Source organism: Phyllostomus discolor, chromosome 15 (assembly GCF_004126475.2).
Source record: "Phyllostomus discolor isolate MPI-MPIP mPhyDis1 chromosome 15, mPhyDis1.pri.v3, whole genome shotgun sequence".
NCBI lineage: Eukaryota > Metazoa > Chordata > Mammalia > Chiroptera > Phyllostomidae > Phyllostomus > Phyllostomus discolor.
Genome location: NC_040917.2, coordinates 4,379,948 through 4,400,562, shown reverse-complemented (window position 1 = coordinate 4,400,562; position 20,615 = coordinate 4,379,948). Strand labels below are relative to the sequence as shown.

Sequence of the window (20,615 nt, the reverse complement as noted above, 5' to 3'; positions counted from 1 at the left end):
CTTAGAATTCTCCAGGGCAGAACTGGGCAGCACCACTCAGTGTGTGATGTGTCGCCCAGCTGAGAAGTCAACATGGGGAGCTTGTACTTTGTGCGGGTTTGGAGATTCAAATGTGTAGCCCATGTTCAGGAGTGAGAGGGAAACAAAGGTATTTCAGAATACTTACTTGCTGTCCCTCATTGAAAGACCGTGTAAAGGCTGTACATTCAAGAAAAGAAAATGGAATTCAGAGAGAAGGAATGGGAGACCATGAGTTTTAGAGAGAATGTTACCAGTGCGTACTTGCAGAAATCTGAGCAATTGATGATTTGTGGATATGAAAATAAGAGGGAACTAACATACCAGAGAAAAATGAGAAAATTACTTAAACGTAAGCATGTAGAACTCTGGAATGTAGCTTTGACCAGCGTGGTTCAGTTGTTTGAATGTCATCCCACTAAGCGAAAGGTCAGTAGTTCCATCCCTGGTCAGGATACACGCCTGGGTTGTGGGTTCGGCCCCGGTTGGGGCACCTGTGAGAGACAGCCATTTGATGTTTCTCTCCCTTTCTTTCTCCCTCCCTTATCCTCTCTCTAAAAGTAAGTAAATATTTTTTAAAAGAAATCTGCAATGTAAAATGTTGAAAAGGGATGTTGGAGACATATATTTAGACAAGAAAAAGCTAATCTAGCTCTATAAGTATCAGATAAAAGAAGAGATAATGAAGATGACTTGACATGGATAAAAGAATGCAAAAAAATAATGAAAAGGACTAAAGAAACCTCATGTTGGTTCTTTGAAAAAACTAATAAAATAGAGAATAGTTTTTTGTTTGACAAAACTAAATAATTGTAAGGAAGAGAAAGTACAGAAAGATTCAGGTTGTATGATATCATTTATGTACCTTTTAAATTTTCATAAAGCAATGCTATATATTGCCCATGAACTTATTGACTATAAAAATAAAATGGAAGATTGTATTCCTAAATAGTTATAATGGCTGCACACTAAAAATAAATATACTAACTGGGCAAAGAGGGAGCACAGAAAAGCCTGAACAACGAAGGTAAATTTTATAGTCTTAATTTATGATTGTATGAGCTTCAGGCATTTTATTTAATGCCTTAAGTCTACCCTGAGGAGGCATCTCAAAATAAGTAACCTTAATTAGCCAATGAAAAAGGAATTGGAAGAAATGGAAAGCTCTCTCTCAAATAAACATAAAATGTTTCTTTTTGTGAACTAGAAATATCCCTTAAAAGGACACATTTAATAAGTGACAGCCTGCATGCTGGGTGGCTGGATTATAAATCCATTTAATTTACCAAGAACTCAGGCAAACGAGATTCTCGATTAGATACTTTTCAAAGTTTGGTCATACGAAGGACTTGAACTGACACGGGAACAGACGCTGCAGCTGTACCTGGGTTGAGAGCGGAGGGTCACCTGTGCGCTGTGGTGTGAAGGAAGGGGCCCGTGGTGGCCGAGTCTGTTTTTGCCTGGAACAGACCAGACTGTGCTGGTCCTGGGCCCTCATTTCTCTGGGTTGTCCTGTCTTAAAGATCTCTTTATTAAAACAAAAGTAAGCTAAATTCAAAGTGGAAAACTAAAATTAAAAAAACGAAGAAAAGAATCATAGGAGAATTCTGCTGTTCCATTTCCTCTGTGTGGCCTAACAAAAAGTTAGTGAGTGACTGACTGAGTGGGGGTGTCCCATGAAGGAGACCAGAGTCGGAGGCAAAGTTTGCGTTTCCTTGCAGCCAGTACCTCCTTTTTGTGCTGAAGTTCTGACAGGAAAGAAAAAGCTCTTGCATTGATTTGATTTGTGTTAAAATAACAAGTGAGCTCCTCATTTGATGCGTGCTCACCTGCCTGCAGAGAGTATGGAACACTGTGGATGGCTCGTTGAAACATGAGAAAGACATACACAGAGACAATGAGGTCCTGTGGGGAAATAGGGACAGAAGGGCCACTCTCTCATGGGGAGTGCCATGGCCACTCCCTCTAGTGGGGAGTGTGCTTGGCCACCCTCTCTCCTGGAGAGCGCCCCGTATCCATTCCCAAGCAGATTTTTATTGAGAAAAGAGACTTAGTTTGTGGATTCACAGTCTGGCAGAAAAGATCAAAAGAAGTAGGTGACTTACAAAGGTGCAGACAGAACCCCCGCTGTGATTCTGGGCAGAGATTGGGGTTTTATCTAACAGGGCTCAAAGGGCAGTTTTGGTTTCCTGTCTGTGCCTTTAAATTCTATCTAATAACATCCTCCAGTAAACAGATCTCACAGGATCTTGCATATTCTATGTCCCAGGCCTGATTACTCTGGGGGTCTGCCGTTTCTGGTCTGGGCTGTACCTCCCCTGCTAGCCTGAGTTAACAGAGAAGACAAAGGCAGTCAGGAGACTTGGATTTCTCACAAGGACTCAGGCTTTGACAAAGCCTAGGGGGCAGGGGTTGATGTCCTTCACCCCTTCATTTCCACAGCCCGGTGAATCTCCTCCCTCAGGGCATTCCCACGTGATCACGTCTGTCTGAGGTTCATTCTCTTTCTTAGAGAATTGTTTCCCATCTTTGACTGCCGATCATGCAAGGGAGCCAGGCATTAGAATAGGCAGCGTTCGTGCCAGGGAAATCAGTTTTGTCTCATTAGTGGCTCCTGGTCCGGAGGTCTTTCACTCAGCCTAAGTCACGGGGGGTTACAGCTTCCCGAGACCAGGCAGGGCAGTCCCCAACACTCATTCATTTGCAGTGACTACTAAAAATTAAGGTCCTTACAGACCCCTTCACATGCATATTGTAATATTATGTGAGGCAGTGACACCGAGGAGAAGCAGTTCAGGGGCCACCTGCTGCTGTTCTTGAAGCTGAATGTCTGTTTAATGAGTCCGATTCCTTGCGCCTGGACTTCATGTGTGTTCAGTTTCTTTCGGAGAATGTGAATCTTTTAAAAGCATTTCACCAAAATAACATACTTGTAACAGGAAGTAATGCTACTATTATTAAACATGCAAATATTGAACATAGTACTAAAATAGCATGTGCAGAAAGCAAATATACTTATATATCAATAATCTATATAGGAAATTTCCTATTAACATGAAAACTGATTTATTTCTATACAAAAGAAGGTTGATCATGTTTGAATAGAAATTAAATTAGGAATGATGTGTCCAAAAGTGTATTTCATATTAGTGAATGTTTACATATTTAGTACATTTCATGTAAATGAAAAGCATAGACAACTTATACACTGTTTTTAGTCGGCTACCAATCTTTTTGAGAAAAACTCAATTGTACTTACTTTTGTGGCTTAACTGTGATTGGTCTTACTTTTTTGTCTGTGCCAGCATTTGTTTGTAACCAGTTGATCAGGTGAATTGCTGCTGAAGGTTTGCTCTGACCTCTGTGCTTCCCTCCGTACCTGTGTTCTTTTGCAGGGACATCATGAATAATAAAGTGTTCTACCAGCACCCTAACCTCATGAGGGCGCTGGGCATGCACGAGACGGTGATGGAGGTCATGGTGAACGTCCTGGGTGGTGGGGAGTCCAAGGTAAAGGATGCCTTTGATTTCTGGCATGCTGTTTATCCTGGCCGTCTCTGTGACATGCATTTCCTAAACTCTCTCAAGGAGACTGTTCGGAGAGATAGCTTGTGAAAAACAAATGAACAAAACCTCACAGAGTGAGAGTTGGGCATGCCACTAGTGTTTTTCTCTAATATCTGTAACAGTTTTATCCTGTGTTGTGAAACTAGCTGTACCCTAAACTGTTGTCATTTGGGGATGTTTAGAAAGTGGAAAGTTAATACTGTGCTACTTTTTTGAAATTGAGAATAATGAAGCATCCACAACACAGATATGTCCTTCAAACCCAGTCATCCCCTTGATGACAGGGGGTAGTGCTGAATTCCTGATCCAAACCGAGACTGGAGCATGATCCTCCAGCATATTTGTTGAAAGACTGTGTGAACTATTGCAGGATTAACAATGAAAATGAAGTTCTTTAAAACCAAGTGAATAGAATAACATAACAAATAAATCATATAAGTTGGCATAATTTCATAACTTCTGATTTGCAAAATGCATTTCAGTATTTTTAGGAATTTTACGATGTATTTTTCAAAATACACAAATGAATCCCTAATTCTTATGTTCTGCCTACCAGTTAGACAGGCTTATAAAGATATTTGTAAAATGCTGTGTTAAAGAGGGACTCCCGCCATCGTCTGAGGATCCTAGAGCAAGGTTTGGCTCTCAGGTGACATGTCTTAGATAGGGCCAAGGGGGGAGGCTGGGACCACCTGGAACCAGGATGACAAAAGCAACTACAACAGCGCCGATGATGCCCAAGTCAGGGTCCCCGATCCTGCACTGGGTGTTTATCGCAGACCATCTCACTGACAGCCCCCTTTCTTACCTGAAGGGGGCATCATTACCCAGCTTACTCGAGTTTCACAGAACAGAATTGGTGAGATTGCACCAGGTCACAAGGAAGCACAGCTGACAGTGCTCAGGAATCACAATGAGCCTGCCCCATTCCTGAACCAGCCCCAGTCATGCCTCCTTCAGCTCAGGGCTGTAGATTGGTTCCAAATCAGGCCATGGATGGTAATGCCACGCCTGATTCTCTGTGGCTCACAGACTAGGCGAGTCCAAGTCTGGAAGTGTGAAGGCCTTCAGGGTCTGAGGCTCTGCAGACACCACACGTGGGTGGACAGTGTGACTGAGACCCAAACCTCTGAACTCCATTCTATACAGATGATTTGCTTTCACAGCTAATCCAATGCTCTTTATGTAGGAGATCACTTTTCCCAAGATGGTGGCCAACTGTTGCCGTTTTCTCTGTTACTTCTGTCGTATAAGTCGGCAGAATCAGAAAGCTATGTTTGATCACCTCAGTTATTTATTGGAAAACAGCAGCGTTGGTCTAGGTGAGTAAATGTTTGACTTTCGCTCAATTTTTAGGGTAAAAGGAATGTACACGTTGCAGTGCAGTGTGAATTGACTCAGAGTAGTGCTGTGTGTGCTACACTAGGAATTAAATTTGCAGTAAAAATGTGCTTTGCACGGAACTCAGACTTGCAGTACGATCCAGGTTTTGTTTCGTGTTCGTTTGGATTGACAGCCTCACCAGCCATGCGGGGGTCGACCCCGCTGGACGTGGCTGCAGCCTCGGTGATGGATAACAATGAGCTGGCCTTGGCGCTGCGTGAGCCGGATCTGGAGAAGGTAGGCCTCCCTCTTGCCACTGTGCTGCTGTGAGGCAAGCTCACTCCTCCTGTTTTCCAGGATTATTTAAATATAACTACCCTATAGTTATAATCATGTTGCTGTAATTATATATAAGTGTTTTACGTGATACTGTAATTATAAGTTACAAAGAACAAGGAATTTGAGATAAGTTATTTCCTTTAACCATGTGCATTTTTCTCTGAAAAGAAAATCAACTTTCTCTGTACTCCTGTGTGTTTATTTCATGATATTTGCTGTTGCACTTGGTTTAATCACACAGTTTCAGTTTTCTGAAATGTCAGAGACGGAGGTACGGGGCTGTGGGGGGTGCACTCTATCACCTGTGCCTGATGTACTGTATAGAGCTCACCCTCCACTCAGCTAAAGCTTGTTCTGTTTTAGCCTGACTAACTCTGCTGGCTTCATCCTGACTCCCTGAGACTCTGACCCACCATGAGTCCACGAGTCCCAGGCAGGTGGCAGCTGGCCTTGGTATACCCTGAGACCTGCTGAGCAGCCTCAGACCCAGCACTGGCACCAAATTAGAATCTTTGTCAATCTGCTGAACACCACTTGTCCCTACCTGGTGACTCACTGAGAACCTACCTCACGCAACTTGCCTCCTAGTAGCGGCTTTTTCAGTGACTGAGCCTAACAGATAGCTGACGAGTGGAGGCAAGTGGAGGTGGGCCTTGGGCCTTTTGCTGACCTGCACCTGGGCTTGGTGCTGGTGAAAGCTGGCCTTGGTGTGTAGCTTGGCCTTTCCTATACACACCGAGGCCCAGCAGAGGTAGCCACAGACTGTGACTCACTTGGTTGCTCCAGACAGGTAGCCCACGGTCAGTTACAGGCAGCATCTGACTCTGATGTGCACTGGTCCCTCCCCAGAGGCCCTAGAACCAACACACCTGGTGGTGGGCTCGAGACTAAACCAGAGCATGGCCCATTTAGCACCATAAGTGGCACAACTAAATAAAGATCCTGGAAGGCACCAGACCCTGCTGGGGTAGCTTTTGCTTCATGGGGTCAGCCCCCACATAACAGCTCATTCAGTGTGGTCAGGATCAATCCTCATAGTCAGCCAGCACAAGGATCAAATCAACACGTGGACAGGACAACCACAATTAAGACTCAACTGCAGTAGGAGGGCTTACATAACCCACAAAAGGACACTCCTGGAGCACCTGGCTCAGGTGACCAGGAAGACTGTGCCACTGAGCCCTGCAAGACACCTTCTACTTAAGGTCACCACATCAAGACTGGGAGATATAGCAGATCTAGCTAATACAGAGAAATAAATGCAAAGAGGCAGCCAAAATGGGGAGTCAAAGAAACAACCCCCAAAAGGAAGAACAGGAGAAATCCCCAGAAAAAGAGCTAAGTGAAAGAGTGACAAGCAAACTACCAGATACAGAGTTTAAAACAATGGCCATAAGGATGCTGAAGGAATTTAGGGGAAGAATGGATGATCTCAGTGAGAAGTTAAAGGGATGGTATAAAAAAGGATAAGTATAAAAAAGGATATAGAAGCCATAAAAAAGAACCAGTCACAAATGAAGACTACAACAAATGAAGAATACACTAGAAGGAATAAACAGCAGGTTTCATAAAGTAGAGGATTGAATCAGCAATTTGCAGCAGAATGTCTTTTGCTACACCCAAGCAGAGCAGCAAAAAAAAAAAAATTTTTTTTTCGAAAATGAGGGTAGTCCAATGGACCTCTGGGACAGCATCAAGTATAATAATATCTTCATCACAGGGGTACCAAAAGGAGAAGAGAGACAGACCAAGGGATTGAGAACCTATTTGAATAAATAATGACAAAATTTCCCTAACCTGGTGAAGGGAAAAGACAGGCAAGTCCAGGAAGTGCCGAGTCCCAAATAAGAAGAATCCAAAGGAGCTCAAACCAAGATACATCATAGTTAAAATGGTGAAGGTTAGAGGCAAAGAGAGAATCTTAACTGCAGCAAGAAAAAGACAGTTAGTTACCTACAAGGGAAGAAGTCCCACAAGACCGTCACCTTATATCTCAATCCAAAATACTCAAAGTGATAAAAAGCAAAAACCTACAACCAAGACTTCTCCACCCGGCAAGGTTATCATAGATAACTAAAGGAGAAATAAGAACTCCCAAGACAAGAAAAAGCTAAAGGAGTTTTTCAACAACAAACAAGTATTACAGGAATTGGATTTCTTTAAGAAGAAAGAAGAGGAGGAACATGTTTTAAAGAATACAGTAGCAATAAATGCATAATTATCAATAATCACTTTAAATGTAGATGATTAAATGTTCCAGTCAAAATACTTGGGTAGCTGAAGGGATGAGAAAAGACCCATGTATGTGCCATTTACAAGAGACCCACCTCAGAACAAAAGGCACACACAGGCTGGAAGTTAAGAGATGGGAAGAAATATTTCATGTAAATGGAAACAAAACAAAAAAGCCTGAGTTGCAATACTTGTACCATACCAAACAAACTTTAAAACAAAGGCTATAATAAGAGACAAAGAAGTACATTACATAATGATAAAGGAATCAATTAAACAAGAGGAAATAACCCTTGTAAACATTTATGCACCCACTACTGGAGCACCTAAATGGAAAATAAAAAGCAAATCTTGATGGACATAAAGGGAGAGATCAGTAGTAACACACTTCAGTGCAGGGGACTTTAACACCCTATTGACATCAATGGATAGACCTTCCAGAAAAAAATTAACAAGGAAACAGTGGCTTTAAGTGACACATTAGAGTAGATGGAGTTATTTATTTTTATTTTTATTTTTTTAGATGGAGTTATTGATATTTTGAGAGCCTTATACTGCAAAACTGCAGGATATACAATTTTATTAAGGACACATGGAATATTTTCCAGGATAGACCACATTGTTAGGCATTTAAACAAGCTTCAATAAATTTAAATCATTTCAGGCATCTTCTTTGATTACAGTGGTAATCAAAGTGGTGTGAAACTAGAAATCAATCACAGAAAGAAAACAAAGACACTGAAACACATGGAGGCCATATATAGGTCAAAACCAAGATCAAGGAAGAAATCAAAAGATACCTTGAGACAAATGAAAATAAAAACACAAAAATCCTTCCTCCAAAAAAATATATACCTATGGCACACAGCCAAAGCAGTTTTAACAGGGCAATTCATAGCAATACAGACAGACGTATCGCAAGAAATGAGAAAAAGTGCAAGTAAACAATCTGACCTTATATCTAAAGCAACTAGTAAAAGAACATTGAGGAAAGCCAAAAGTGAGTAGAAGGAAGTAAATAAAAAAGGTCAGAGCAGAAATAAACCAAATAGTCTAAAAAAATACAAAGGTGTGAAATCCAGACTGGGTACTCTGAAAAGCTAAAGAAAATGGTTAAACCTTTAAATATACTCATCAAGGAAAAGAGAGAGATGAACCAAATAAGTAAAATCAGAAGGGAGATGGAATAAGTAACGACTGACACCACAGAAATACAAAGGATTATAATAAAATACTGCAGACAATCATATACAACAAATTGGACAATCTGGAAGAAATGGATAGATTTCTAGAAACATACAATCTCCCATGGCTGAATCAAGAGGAAACAAAATCTGTACAGATCACTTGCAACCAACAAAATCAAAGCAGTTATCAAAAAACCTTCAACAAAGGAAGTCCAAAACTGGATGGCTTCATAGTAAATTTTACCAAACATTAAAAAAAGAACTAATACTTAGCCTTATCAAACTATTCCAAAAAATTCAAGAGGAGGAAGTACTTCCAAGCTCATTTTATGAGGCCAACATTATCCTGATTCCAAAACCAGATAAAGAAACTACAAAGAAAGAAAATTATAGGCCAATATTTCTGGTGAACATGGAATCAAAAATCCTCAACAAAATATTAGCAAACTGAATTTGGCAATACATTAAAAAGATCATACACCATGACCAAGTGGGCTAAGTCCTGGAATGCAAGCTTGGTACAATATCCATAAATCAACTAATATGATACACCATATAAACAGAATAAAGGGTTAAAATCATGTGATTATATCAGTAGGTACAGATAAAGCATTTGACAAAATCCAGCACCCATTTATGATAAAACCTCTCAGCAAATTGAAAATAGAGGGCACAAACCACAACACAGTAAAGGCCATGTATGACAGACCTGCAGCTAATACCACTGTCAGCAGGGCCAAACTAAGTGTGGTTCCCGTGATCAGGAACAGTGCAGGGATACCCAATATTGCCACTCTTACTCAACATAGCACTGGAAGTTGTAGCCACAGCAGTCAGACAAGAAGATGAATAAAAGGCATCCTAATTTAAAGGAAGAAGTAAAACTGTCATTATTTGCAGATGACATATCATAGAGAAAACTGTAAAGACTCCACAGAGAAACTACTAGATCTAAGAAATGAATGCAATAATGTAGCAGCATACAAAATCAATACTCAGAAATCAATTGCATTTTATTCACCAATAATGACCTATCAGAAAGGGAAACTAAGAAAACAATCCCATTTATAATTGCATCAAAAACTAAAATAGGAATAAATTTAACTGAGGGGAAAGTTATTAAGATATTGAAGAAAATTCAAAGAAGATACTATCAAATTGAATCATCCACCATGCTCATGGATGAGAAAAATTAACATCTTAAACTGTCTATACTATCGAAAGCAATCTATAGATCCAGCATAATTCCTATCAAAATATCAATGGCATTTTTCACAGAATTAGAACAAATAATCCAAAATTTTGCATGGAAACAAAGACCCCAAATAGTCACAACAATCTTGAGAAAAAGAGCAAAGTTGGAGGTGTCACACTAACTGATACCGAACTATGCTGTGAGGCCATTCTAAACAAGACAGCATGGGTCTGGCACAAAAACAGATAAGTAGATCGATGCAATAGAATAGAGAGCCTGGAAATGAGGCCGTTTCTTCATGATCACCTAACATATGACAAAGGAAACAAGCACATACAGTGGGGTAAAGACGGTATATGCAGTAACAGTGTTGGGAAAACTGGACAGATACATTCAAGAAATGAAACTGGACCACCTTCTTATACCACACACAAGAATAAACTTAAAATGGATTTAGACTTAAATGTAAGACCTGAAATCATAAAACTCCTAAAAGAAAACATAGGCAGTGTTTTACTTGGACATTTCTTGTTGACAGTGTTTTTTGATATATCTCCTCGGGTAAGGTAAACAAAAGAAAAAACAAACATGGGACTACATCAAACTAAAAGCTTTTTCACAGTGAGGGAAACAATCAACAAAATGAGAACAACAACCTACTTTTTGGGAGAAGATATCTGTTAATGATACATCGAATAAGGGGATAATATCCAAGATTTATGAAGAACTCAGGCAATGCAACACCAGAAACACCAACAATCCGATTAAAAATGGACAAAGGACCTGAATAGACATTTTTCCAAAGAGGACATACAGAGAGCCAATAGACGTATGCAGGGACGCTCAACATCACTAATCATGAGAGGAATGCAAATCAAAACCACAATGAGATACCATGTCACACCAGTCAGAATGGCCACCATCGATAAATCAACAAACAACAAGTATTAGTGAGGACGTGTAGAAAAAAGAGCCCTTGTTCACTGTTGTTGGGAATGCAGACTGGTGCAGCCATCATGGAGAACAGTGTGGAGGGTTCTTAAGAAAGTAAAAATGGAACTGCTTTAAGTCCCAGTGTTCGCACAACTGGGTGTATATTCGAAGAAACCCAAAACACTAATTCAAAAAAATATATCCACTTTCAGTTCATTGCAACATTATTTACAAAGCCAAAATATGAAAACAGTCCAAATGTCCATCAGTACATGAGTGGATAAAAAGCAGTGGTACATACACAATGGAATATTACTCAGCCATAAAAAGAATGAAATCTTATGAGTTTTGACAATGTTGATGATCTTAGAAGGTATTAGCTAAGTGGAATAAGCCAGACAGAGAAAGGTACGTACCATATGATTTCACTTATATGTGGAAGCTGAATAACAAAAAATAAACAAAATAGAAACAGACTTATAGATACAGAGAACAAACTGATGGAGGACAGAGGGGAGGGGTGTTGAGGGACAGAATCAGAACAGGTAATAGGGTTGAGTAGTACTGATTGATACCACAGAAGAGTCCTGGGCCTGCAAGGTAAAGCATGGGGAATGCAGTTAGCGGGACTGTATGGGAAACTTTCCGTGGTTACAGGTGGGCCCTTGAGTCATCCAAGGGAGAACTTTGTGACCTGTGCAAATGTCTGTCTGCTACGCTGCACACCTGAAACTAGTATGGAAAGTGTTGCGTGCAAACTAGAATTGAAAAATAAAATTAAGAATACATATATAAGACAAAAGTAAACTGTCATTTTAACATGTCACACATACATTTTATACGGAAGTTTATATATTACAGTTTGAGGTATCAGAGATACACTAAGGCCATGCACTCTAAGCACACTAAGCTACATGCATGTTTGCCAGAATGTAGGTACATTTCCCCAGCATTTTAGATGGAGTGGCATTCTAAGTCATCCTCTGGGCTTCTCCTTTACTCCCCCACTGGCAGCCAAACTCTCAAAGGATCCTATAACTGTCCTGCCCAGAACTCTTCTCGGACTGCCTGCCTCACTCTGCAGCAACAACCAAAGGCTCTGAGCTGTCCCCTCCCAGTTGACTGCGCACACCAGCCCACTTTGCTCCACTCCCTGCTGGTCTTTCTCTGCTCCAGCCACCCCAGCCCCTGCTGTCCCTGGACCCGGCCAGGTGTGCTCCTGCCTCGGGACCTTGGTGCTTGCTCCTGCCTCCTTCCGCCTGCCAGACAGCCTTCCAGTCATTGCCCCAAAGTCCCCTTCCTCCCAGCTTTTCTGTGTTCACGTGGTTTGTTGTGAACTGAAACCTTTTCTCTGCTTCCTTAAGCTCTTCCTGTCCTTTTTACTGTTTTGTGATCTACAGTCAGAAACATGTTCATACATTATATACGTAAAATACATCTTCATCTCATTTATATTTATAGCAATATAGTTTAAAATTATACTTACATTTAAAAATAAATACATTTTCCTAAAATCTATGTAGTTTAAAAACCCATTTTCCACTGTGACTTCAGTGAGCTGTGAGTGAGGCTTTCCTTCTGTGTTGTCCCCGCTCTGTCCCGTCTATGAGGACAGCACTGGCCCTGGGGGGTGCTCAGCATGAGGACAGCACTGGCCCTGGGGGGCGCCAGTGCACAGCTGTCAAATGCATGCGAACGTGAGTCTCCCCAGGCCTCCTGACCTGCACTCTGACCACCCTCAGAAGGATTTTCTTCTTTGTGTGATTGAAAATCGTTTAATCTCCACTCCAATTAAAATGGCTAATATTAAAAAGGGGGCGCGGAGCAGATGCCGAGGAGCGTGTGGGGTGGCTGGAATGTCATCTGCTGCTGTAGGGAGCAGATGCACAGAGCCGCCGTACAGAGAGAGAAGCGCATGTCCACACACAGGTGTGTCTGTGAAGGTCAAGAACAGCCTTGCCCCGTGCCCAAACTGGAGGCAACTCCAGGGTCTGTCCGCTGACGGGGGTGATGAAGCTTGGCTGTGTGCACATGTGGGGCACGCTGCGGGCAGTGAGCTGGAGCCAAGGGCTGGCTCCGGCCACGCCACAACTGGCTCTCAGAGCCCTCGTTCTGCATGAGAGCAGCCAGGTGCAGCAAGATACCTGCAGGGCGACCGCGTGCCTGCCTGTCATGCATGGAGTGTGCCCGTTGAGGAGTTGTGGCCAGGGCCAGGTTGTCCAGGCTGTGCCAGGTCAGGGGGCCCAGTGATGGGCACCGTCTTTACGGACATGTGAGCCTCTCAAAGCCCATTGAACCTACACTTCGAATAGATGAGCTTATGGTACAGAAATCATGCCTTGAGAGAATTGGTGTAACATATTTTTAGTTGCATTACTTATTTCTTTTCAAAACTGATTTAGCTTGAGCCACATGTAATTTAATTTGTTTGGTAAGTTGATCCCCTAATAACCTACTCCCATTGGCAATGCCCAATTTAGGGGTTTCTTTTAAAATTGGGTCAGTTATGAAATACTGTCCAGGATCAACATTCATATAAAATAATTGAGCAGAAACAGAAAAATGACACATGGACAGGGACAGCAGTGTAGTGATTGTGGGGGGTAGGGGGTGTAAGGTGGCTAAATGGTAAAGGAAAAAAACAATAAAAATTTTTAAAGGCAAAGCTAAGCAGAAATTCTGATGTGTTAAGTTCCACAGTACTAAAAGGTAGGTAGTATTATCACCAATTTTATAGACAGTGGAAACTATCTTTAGAAGTTCAGGAACTTGCTTGAAATAGTGCAGTAAAGGATGTAGGTCGGATGTGAACCCAAGGATGTGGGACTGTAGTGAGTTCTCCGCTTCTCTGTGGCTGTTCTCACATACTCCCCGCCCCCCAATGAAACTGACAGGTCATTTTGGATGCAATTCACTTTGAAGTATCTTTGTACTTTAGAAGGATCTTCCAGCATCTCAGATGGGCCGCATGTCATTCAACATTTTGGAAGTTTATCAAATATTATCATTTGTTTTTGTAGGTAAAAGTCACAAATTAAATGATACAAAATTTAGTAATATTTTTCTTTCATAGAATTTATTCATAAACATTTTTATGATAATACTTTGTTATGGTTTTTGATATTTCCTAATTTCAAGGTTTTTCTATGTGGATTGTCATGAGATCAAAAAGACCTTTCAAAGCTGCGTGTGTTACGAACCACCCCAGGACAGCACCATTCACCAGGTCTAGCACAAGTGACTGATTTGTCACCCGGGGGTCACACTGCCTCCCCCATCCTGTCCTGTCCACAGGTCGTGCGATACCTGGCCGGCTGCGGCCTGCAGAGCTGCCAGATGCTGGTGTCCAGGGGGTACCCGGACATTGGGTGGAACCCGGTCGAAGGGGAGCGATACCTCGACTTCCTGCGATTCGCGGTCTTCTGCAACGGTAGGACCAGCTGCAGTGGGGTCCTGTTGGGTCATTGTTATTAAAACTGCACAAAAGTAGTTAATGTAAGATCGTGATACACCCCAGCATTTTCATGGAGTAAGTAAATATTAGAAAAGAAATTGAGTATTTTATAATCAGATTTTTACAGTAACAGTTCACTTTATAATATTTGTTTTGATAGTGATGCTATACATGATGTTTAAAATTAAAAGTTTGCCCTGGCTGGCATAGCTCAATGGATTGAGCGGGCTGCAAACCAAAGTGTCGCAGGTTTGATTCCCAGTCAGGGTACATGCCTGGGTTGCAGGCCATGACCCCCAGCAACCACACATTGATGTTTCTCTCTCTCTCTCTCTCTCTCTCTCTCTCTCTCTCTCTCTAAAAATAAATAAATAAAATCTTTAAAAAAATTAAAAGTTTAGGAACTTACATTCAGACAGATTTCTATAACTGGATTCTAATGAGGCCCAGGACTATGGCTTTGAATAATGCTTTGCTTTGAAAATATTAAGTGCAAGAACAGAACATGACTATCATGTCCATCTAAAACTAGCAATGAGTTTAGTTTTGGCTTCACCACCCTGTTGGTTGGTTTTAGTCATCTTGCTTTAAACATAAATGATCCATGTAACGCCCGTGTGGCCTGCGCTGTGTGCGTTGTTCCTAGGGGAGAGCGTGGAGGAGAACGCCAACGTCGTGGTGAGGCTGCTCATCCGGAGGCCCGAGTGTTTTGGCCCCGCCCTGCGGGGGGAGGGCGGGAATGGTCTTCTGGCAGCTGTGGAAGAGGCCATCAAGATAGCTGAGGACCCTGCTCGAGATGGTCCCTCGCCAACCAGCGGGTGCAGCAGAACCCCGTAGGTCTAATACACACTCTTGAGAGTAAATTGTGCTACTTGTCTTGAAACTGTTCAAAACAGAATTTGCATTCTGTTAGTTACAATATAAGTCTGTCTCTGCTTGAAGATCAAATGGGTTGGGTGTGGAAGACTGGGTGGGACTTGCTGCTGGAACAGGCTGAAGAGACAGAGGGACTTGCGGAAGACTGGCTTTAGGAGAGGACTTCCGGTTGTGGGAGATTGTACTCAGTGACTTTTCCCAGGGGCTCTGCAAAGTCTAGTTATTACAAGTGATGGCAGATGAGCCTTAGGAATTGGAGCCGTGTTTAGTGGGGAGGCAGCTAGAATGAGTTTTCATGACAACAGTGAAAAAGGAAGAGACCATTAGCAAGAGAACTGGGGGCCTTAGCCCAGAGATGGGGGTGGCCTGATGCTGGGAATGAAACTTGTGGTTGAAGCTTTGGTGGCGGAGGGGAGGCAGTGACCACCTTACATTTGTCCATAGCGCATGTTGTTAGGACTTGGTTCCATCCATGGACGTAAATCAGTCCAGGCATTTCGCTTCTACCTTTTAAATCTGGGAGGTGACCGTCCTGTGGGGGGTCATGCATCCCCACTTCTGGCATTACTGCCAGCAGGGAAATAATGGGGCTGGTTGGGGGCATAGTCCCAAGCATCTAGGTGCCCCTGCGAGCCCTGTTGCCATGCAGCCCAGGCACAGGTGTTCAGGCCAAGCCAGGCCAGGGCCCCGGGCTGGGCGGGTTACTGGGGGTGGGTTGGTGGGTAGGAGATGCGCGAGTGAATGAAGCCACGTTTATAAAGTAATTACTTGGGGAAACACTGTCCTGGGTGACTTTATAGGACAGAGCTTTGTCATCCTTTCTCTAAATGTATCTGTTCACAAAAATGTTCCAAATTTACCAAATGCTTCCATTAATCACTTCCTTTTTTAATGAGCTGCCACTACAAATGAGCACCAAATCATCAAATTAGCAATTCCTCTTTTTCCCCTTTGAAAGGACCTTAATATTCAGGTTCCCCCGAGTGTGTTCTTGGTGATAGAATCTCAAGTCAGGTCTTCACCTTGTCATTTTGCTGTAAAATGTCCAGCTGTAAATGAAGCACACACGTGAAGCAGCAGCAGAGGCAGAATGAAATACCTAGTGGTCCCTTCCCCTGAATAGGCAATAAGCCAGAAACATTGCTCTGTTACCTGTTTTGATTTGCTTTCTGCTTCTTTGGAATGATCATGAAAGTGACACAGATGAGGAGGACGACACTGTGCACATGGGGAACGCCATCATGACCTTTTACGCTGCTCTGATCGACCTGCTGGGACGCTGTGCCCCTGAAATGCACGTAAGTGCCTGGGCCCCGAGCAGCACCCGGCTCCTCTGTGGGTCAATACCACCGTGTCTGGGAGGGGTCCTCAGGGCACCAGGCCCAGGCTCTTCATGTTCTTTAAAAATCACACTGCAGCCTCATTGCTGAATGAGGGTTTGTTTAGTTGGAAATGTCTCGTTGGCTGTAAAAATTGGCAGCAGGGTTTCAGTAGGAGCCACTGGGAGAGCAGTCAGTTACTGACAGCTCTGGGAAGCTCCTCCAGCCACTGTGCTTGAAGAAGAAAAGAATGTGTTTCCTCTACACAGTGTCTTGTCCTGTGTCGGCACGTGCGGAAAGCAGCTGCTCTGTAGAGTCATTTTCTTGTCGTACAGTGTTCAGTCCCCGTGCGAGGGCTGCTCTGTGCCGGGCCAGTTTGGGGAGGTGTGTTGGAGCCAGGTGGGGTGGGGGCTGGGGGTGTGGGTGGGGAGAGAGCTATTCGGACCAGGTCAGTTAGTGTTTTCTGGCCTTGTTGACCAAGATGAAATTAAAGTTTCATGGAACAATACTTAACTTTGTAGTATGTCCTGACATTTTCCTCTTTATTTTCCCATGTATTCTGTTTCATTCTGTTACATTCATTTAAAAAATGCTTGCCAGGACCCATGACATTAGCCCCATTTCCTGCTAGTGAGCAGTGAGGCAGGGTGTGAACACACTGGGGTGTGAGATGGACTCACTTCCAGTCTGGTCTGAGCAGCATGCGGGGGGGCTGATGCCTACAGGTCATGCTTTCCCCCACCCTGAGTGCCTGTGGGGTTTTTCTTTGTTTTCTGGTATTTTCTTTGGGGGGTGGGGTGGAGGTTGGGCAGTGTCTTTCTCTCACAACCATTGGTTAAAACTTGCTTGCTTTCTGGGTATAACCTGTTGTTGTGAACAGAGAGGAATCACAGGGAGAAATGTCAGAATATTAGAAAACCTAGTGTCTGATTTTTGTAAAAACTTCACTTGCTGTTGATGAGGTTAGCATTAATCGGAAATCAGTATGCTGGACATGACTGTAGAGAAAAACCTTTGTGATCACAGTATTTGTTCTTTTCCTGGCAGAGGCACCCAACCTGTGTGTGGCCTGAGTAAATTTACTTAATTTACAAGTAAATTCACTTAAAACCTTTTTTTTTTTTTTGTTTTTTTTTTTTTTTTTGTTTGTTTGTTTTTTTTTGCTCATCAGTTTTGGTTAGTGTTTGTGTATTTAATGTGTGGCCTAAGACAACTCTTCTTCCAGTGTGGCCCAGAGACGCCACAAGGTTGGACACCCCTGGAAGTGAAAGATCAAAGGAACCAAGGAAGAAACTGTGCTAGCAAACAGAAGTCTTCTGTTCTGTTATCAGGGGCGAAATCTCAGTGACTTAACAAGGACCGACCTTGGCACTTCTGCAGCTCCCTTGCCTCAGTGACTGCTCTCTGAGGGCCCCTGTGTGTCAGGACTTGTGCTCGAGCCCACGCCCTGTGCTGAAGGGTGCAGGCGCCCCCTTGGCTCCGAGGCCTGCGCTCAGTCCCAGGGATTGGCTGAGCTTCTTGACTGTCTCAGAGCCATGTCCTCATAGGGGCTTCCTTAGCCAGCGAGGGTCTCACAGGCCTGTTAGATTCACGGTCACCACTTACCTCCATACTGTAAACCTGTCCTTGGGAGAAATCAGGTGTGATATAGATGGACATGCAATTACATTTTCATTACAAGACAAGAAAAGTGAAACCAATTGTAAATATTAGCGTGTGTCCAGGACCTAAAGATTACATATTCCTTTGTATCTCTGTTCATTTTGTGGACAGGTATCTGCATGTAATTTTGGTGAGGTATGTGTTACAGACTTAGGAGAGTCTCAGTATTTTTCAGTACCTCAAAAAAGACAGAAACTGTTGTTCTGATGGGTAGACCAGCTGGTCTGGATCACAGCAGTAACTCAGTGTGTGTTGATGTCAGTGAGAAGTGTGTGGGCAAGTAAACATCTCTGTCTGAGCCTAAGACAGTTTTTTGCGGGAGGTCTAACTTTATACCTATTCTTAACAGAAAATGATTTTAGACTCAGATACCCATGCTTCCGCTTGGCTACAGAATTCTGACATTGATTTCATGAAGTCATTCTAATGTTCCTTTGTTTTTCTTCTTGCAGTTGATTCATGCTGGCAAGGGGGAAGCCATCAGGATCAGATCCATCCTGAGATCCCTCATCCCGCTGGGAGACTTGGTGGGAGTGATCAGCATTGCTTTTCCGATGCCCACAATAGCTAAGGGTGAGGCCCACTCTCTGTAGGTCAGTGGGGCATCACTGCAGGCCTCGCCAGTGCTCAGCATCTCCCTCCCTGCAGCCTGGGGACACTACTTAAGTTTCTTCAAAATGAGAATAGAGCTCTAAAGTGCATTATTTTATAAAATGTTTTCTATTCTCACTGCTTTTAAACAGCTGTGTTTCCAGTCAGGAAAGAAGCCCCTCAGCTGTCTTACGTGACTTCCCTGCTGCTGTTCTGCCGGCTCGGCGTTCTCTGTCCTTCTTGACCATTATTCCTTACGCACTCTGTCCGATAGTTTTCATGGTCACTTTCTTAATTGTTTTCCCCCCAAAACGATGATCATAGCTTTGGGCTTAGAGATTTGGAAATTAGAAGTATGTCAAAAGAAGTGCTCTTTTCAAGACTGAGGAGAAAATTTTTAAAATACTTTTTTTCTATTTGACCCAACATGCCATTTTTGGGGTAGAAACTGCTAGGGATTAGTTTTCCAACTGTAACTCAAAAACACGTTTAGTAAAGTCAGCCTCCTGTTCACAGATCAGTGCCCCCACTCGACGTCAGCTAAGGGCCCTTCTTACACGTTTGTCACACTTGCTCTAGAGCAGAAGTGTGGCCCAGAATAACAGTGGAAGAGGTAGAGACTCAAAAACCTTAGAGGGCCCTGGCTGGCGTAGCTCAGTGGATTGAGCGCGGGCTGCGAACCAAAGTATCGCAGGTTCGATTCCCAGTCAGGGTACATGCCTGGGTTGCAGGCCATAACCCCCAGCAACCACACATTGATGTTTCTCTCTCTCTCTCTTTCTCCCTCCCTTCCCTCTCTAAAAATGAATAAATAAAATCTTTTTTAAAAAGTAAAACATTATTATTAAAAAAAAACAAACAAAAACAAACCTTGGAGGCCAACACAGGATCTCAGAAGGAGACAGGAGACTTTGCTCCCACAGCTTTGGGTGCAGGCAGGCTGGACAAAGCCCGAGGTGGTTACTTCGGGCAGATGGAGCTTGCAGGGCCCAGGGATAAAGTTCATGCCCCGGCCCTCCTCGCTCCAGTTCACAGCCCAGATGTCTGAGAGGAGGCCACCCGTGGGCCTTGCTGTCTGCCGTGGTTCGGGCAGGTGGTGAACAGATTGCAGCATCTGCGGCACACCAGTGAGTTCTGGGTCCCAGGTGGCTGCCATTGTCGTGGTCCTTGAAAGAGCGAGCGTTTAGAACACAGGCTCAGCTCAGTGTCAGTGAGTGGCTCACCGTTTTCTTAGGCTCAACTGTATGTTAAAATAACATACAGTTATTCTGGATTCTGAAAAATTAAAATTTTGTATTGATTTTTATTTTTAATTTTTTATCGATTCTAATTTTTGTATCAATTTAATTTTTGGTAATAAAATCTGATCAATTTAAATTTTGTATAGATTTTTAGGAAACTTGAACTGGAATTTCATATAGGCTTTTAATTGAAAATTATAGGCGCTGGCTGGGTAGCTCAGTTGGTTAGAGCATCGTCCTGATGCACCAAAGCTGCAGGTTAGATCCTGAGTCAGGGCACACACAAGAGTCAACCAATGAATGTATGAACAACAAAATGTTGTTCTCTCTCTCTTGAATCAATAAATAGAAAGCTTTAGTGCACTAATTTAACACTAGGTTGAATCAGTTTTGGTTGGGTTTTAAATCCAGTTTTACTTGGTTTAGATTTAAGTTTGCCAATTAGTAGGTGTACAATCTTAGGCTTTATTTTTTTAATCTAATTTTCTTTAAAACATTGTTATTTGTTTATTTTCATGATGTAACTATAAAACTCATTCACTGACTGTGAATGAAAACCAAAAGCTTATTGTTTTAGAGTGATTGTGGTCGTGTATTATCTCTCTCCGGCCCTTCTTTGTTCAAGATTGCGCCTTACTAAAGATTCTGTGGTCATCTCCACAGGGCCTGCGCAGTGCT

At 42.8% G+C, this 20,615-nt stretch overlaps 1 protein-coding gene across 1 annotated transcript in view; it reads left to right on the top strand.

Annotated features, from left to right (window-relative positions):
• RYR2 (ryanodine receptor 2) overlaps positions 1–20,615 on the top strand; it is a 533,272-nt gene that overhangs the window by 360,768 nt on the left and 151,889 nt on the right. The window contains 7 exon segments of the mRNA XM_036016051.1: positions 3,414–3,528; positions 4,775–4,907; positions 5,102–5,205; positions 14,089–14,224; positions 14,895–15,081; positions 16,320–16,422; positions 18,558–18,678. Of these exon segments, the coding sequence (XP_035871944.1) occupies positions 3,414–3,528; positions 4,775–4,907; positions 5,102–5,205; positions 14,089–14,224; positions 14,895–15,081; positions 16,320–16,422; positions 18,558–18,678 (899 nt within the window).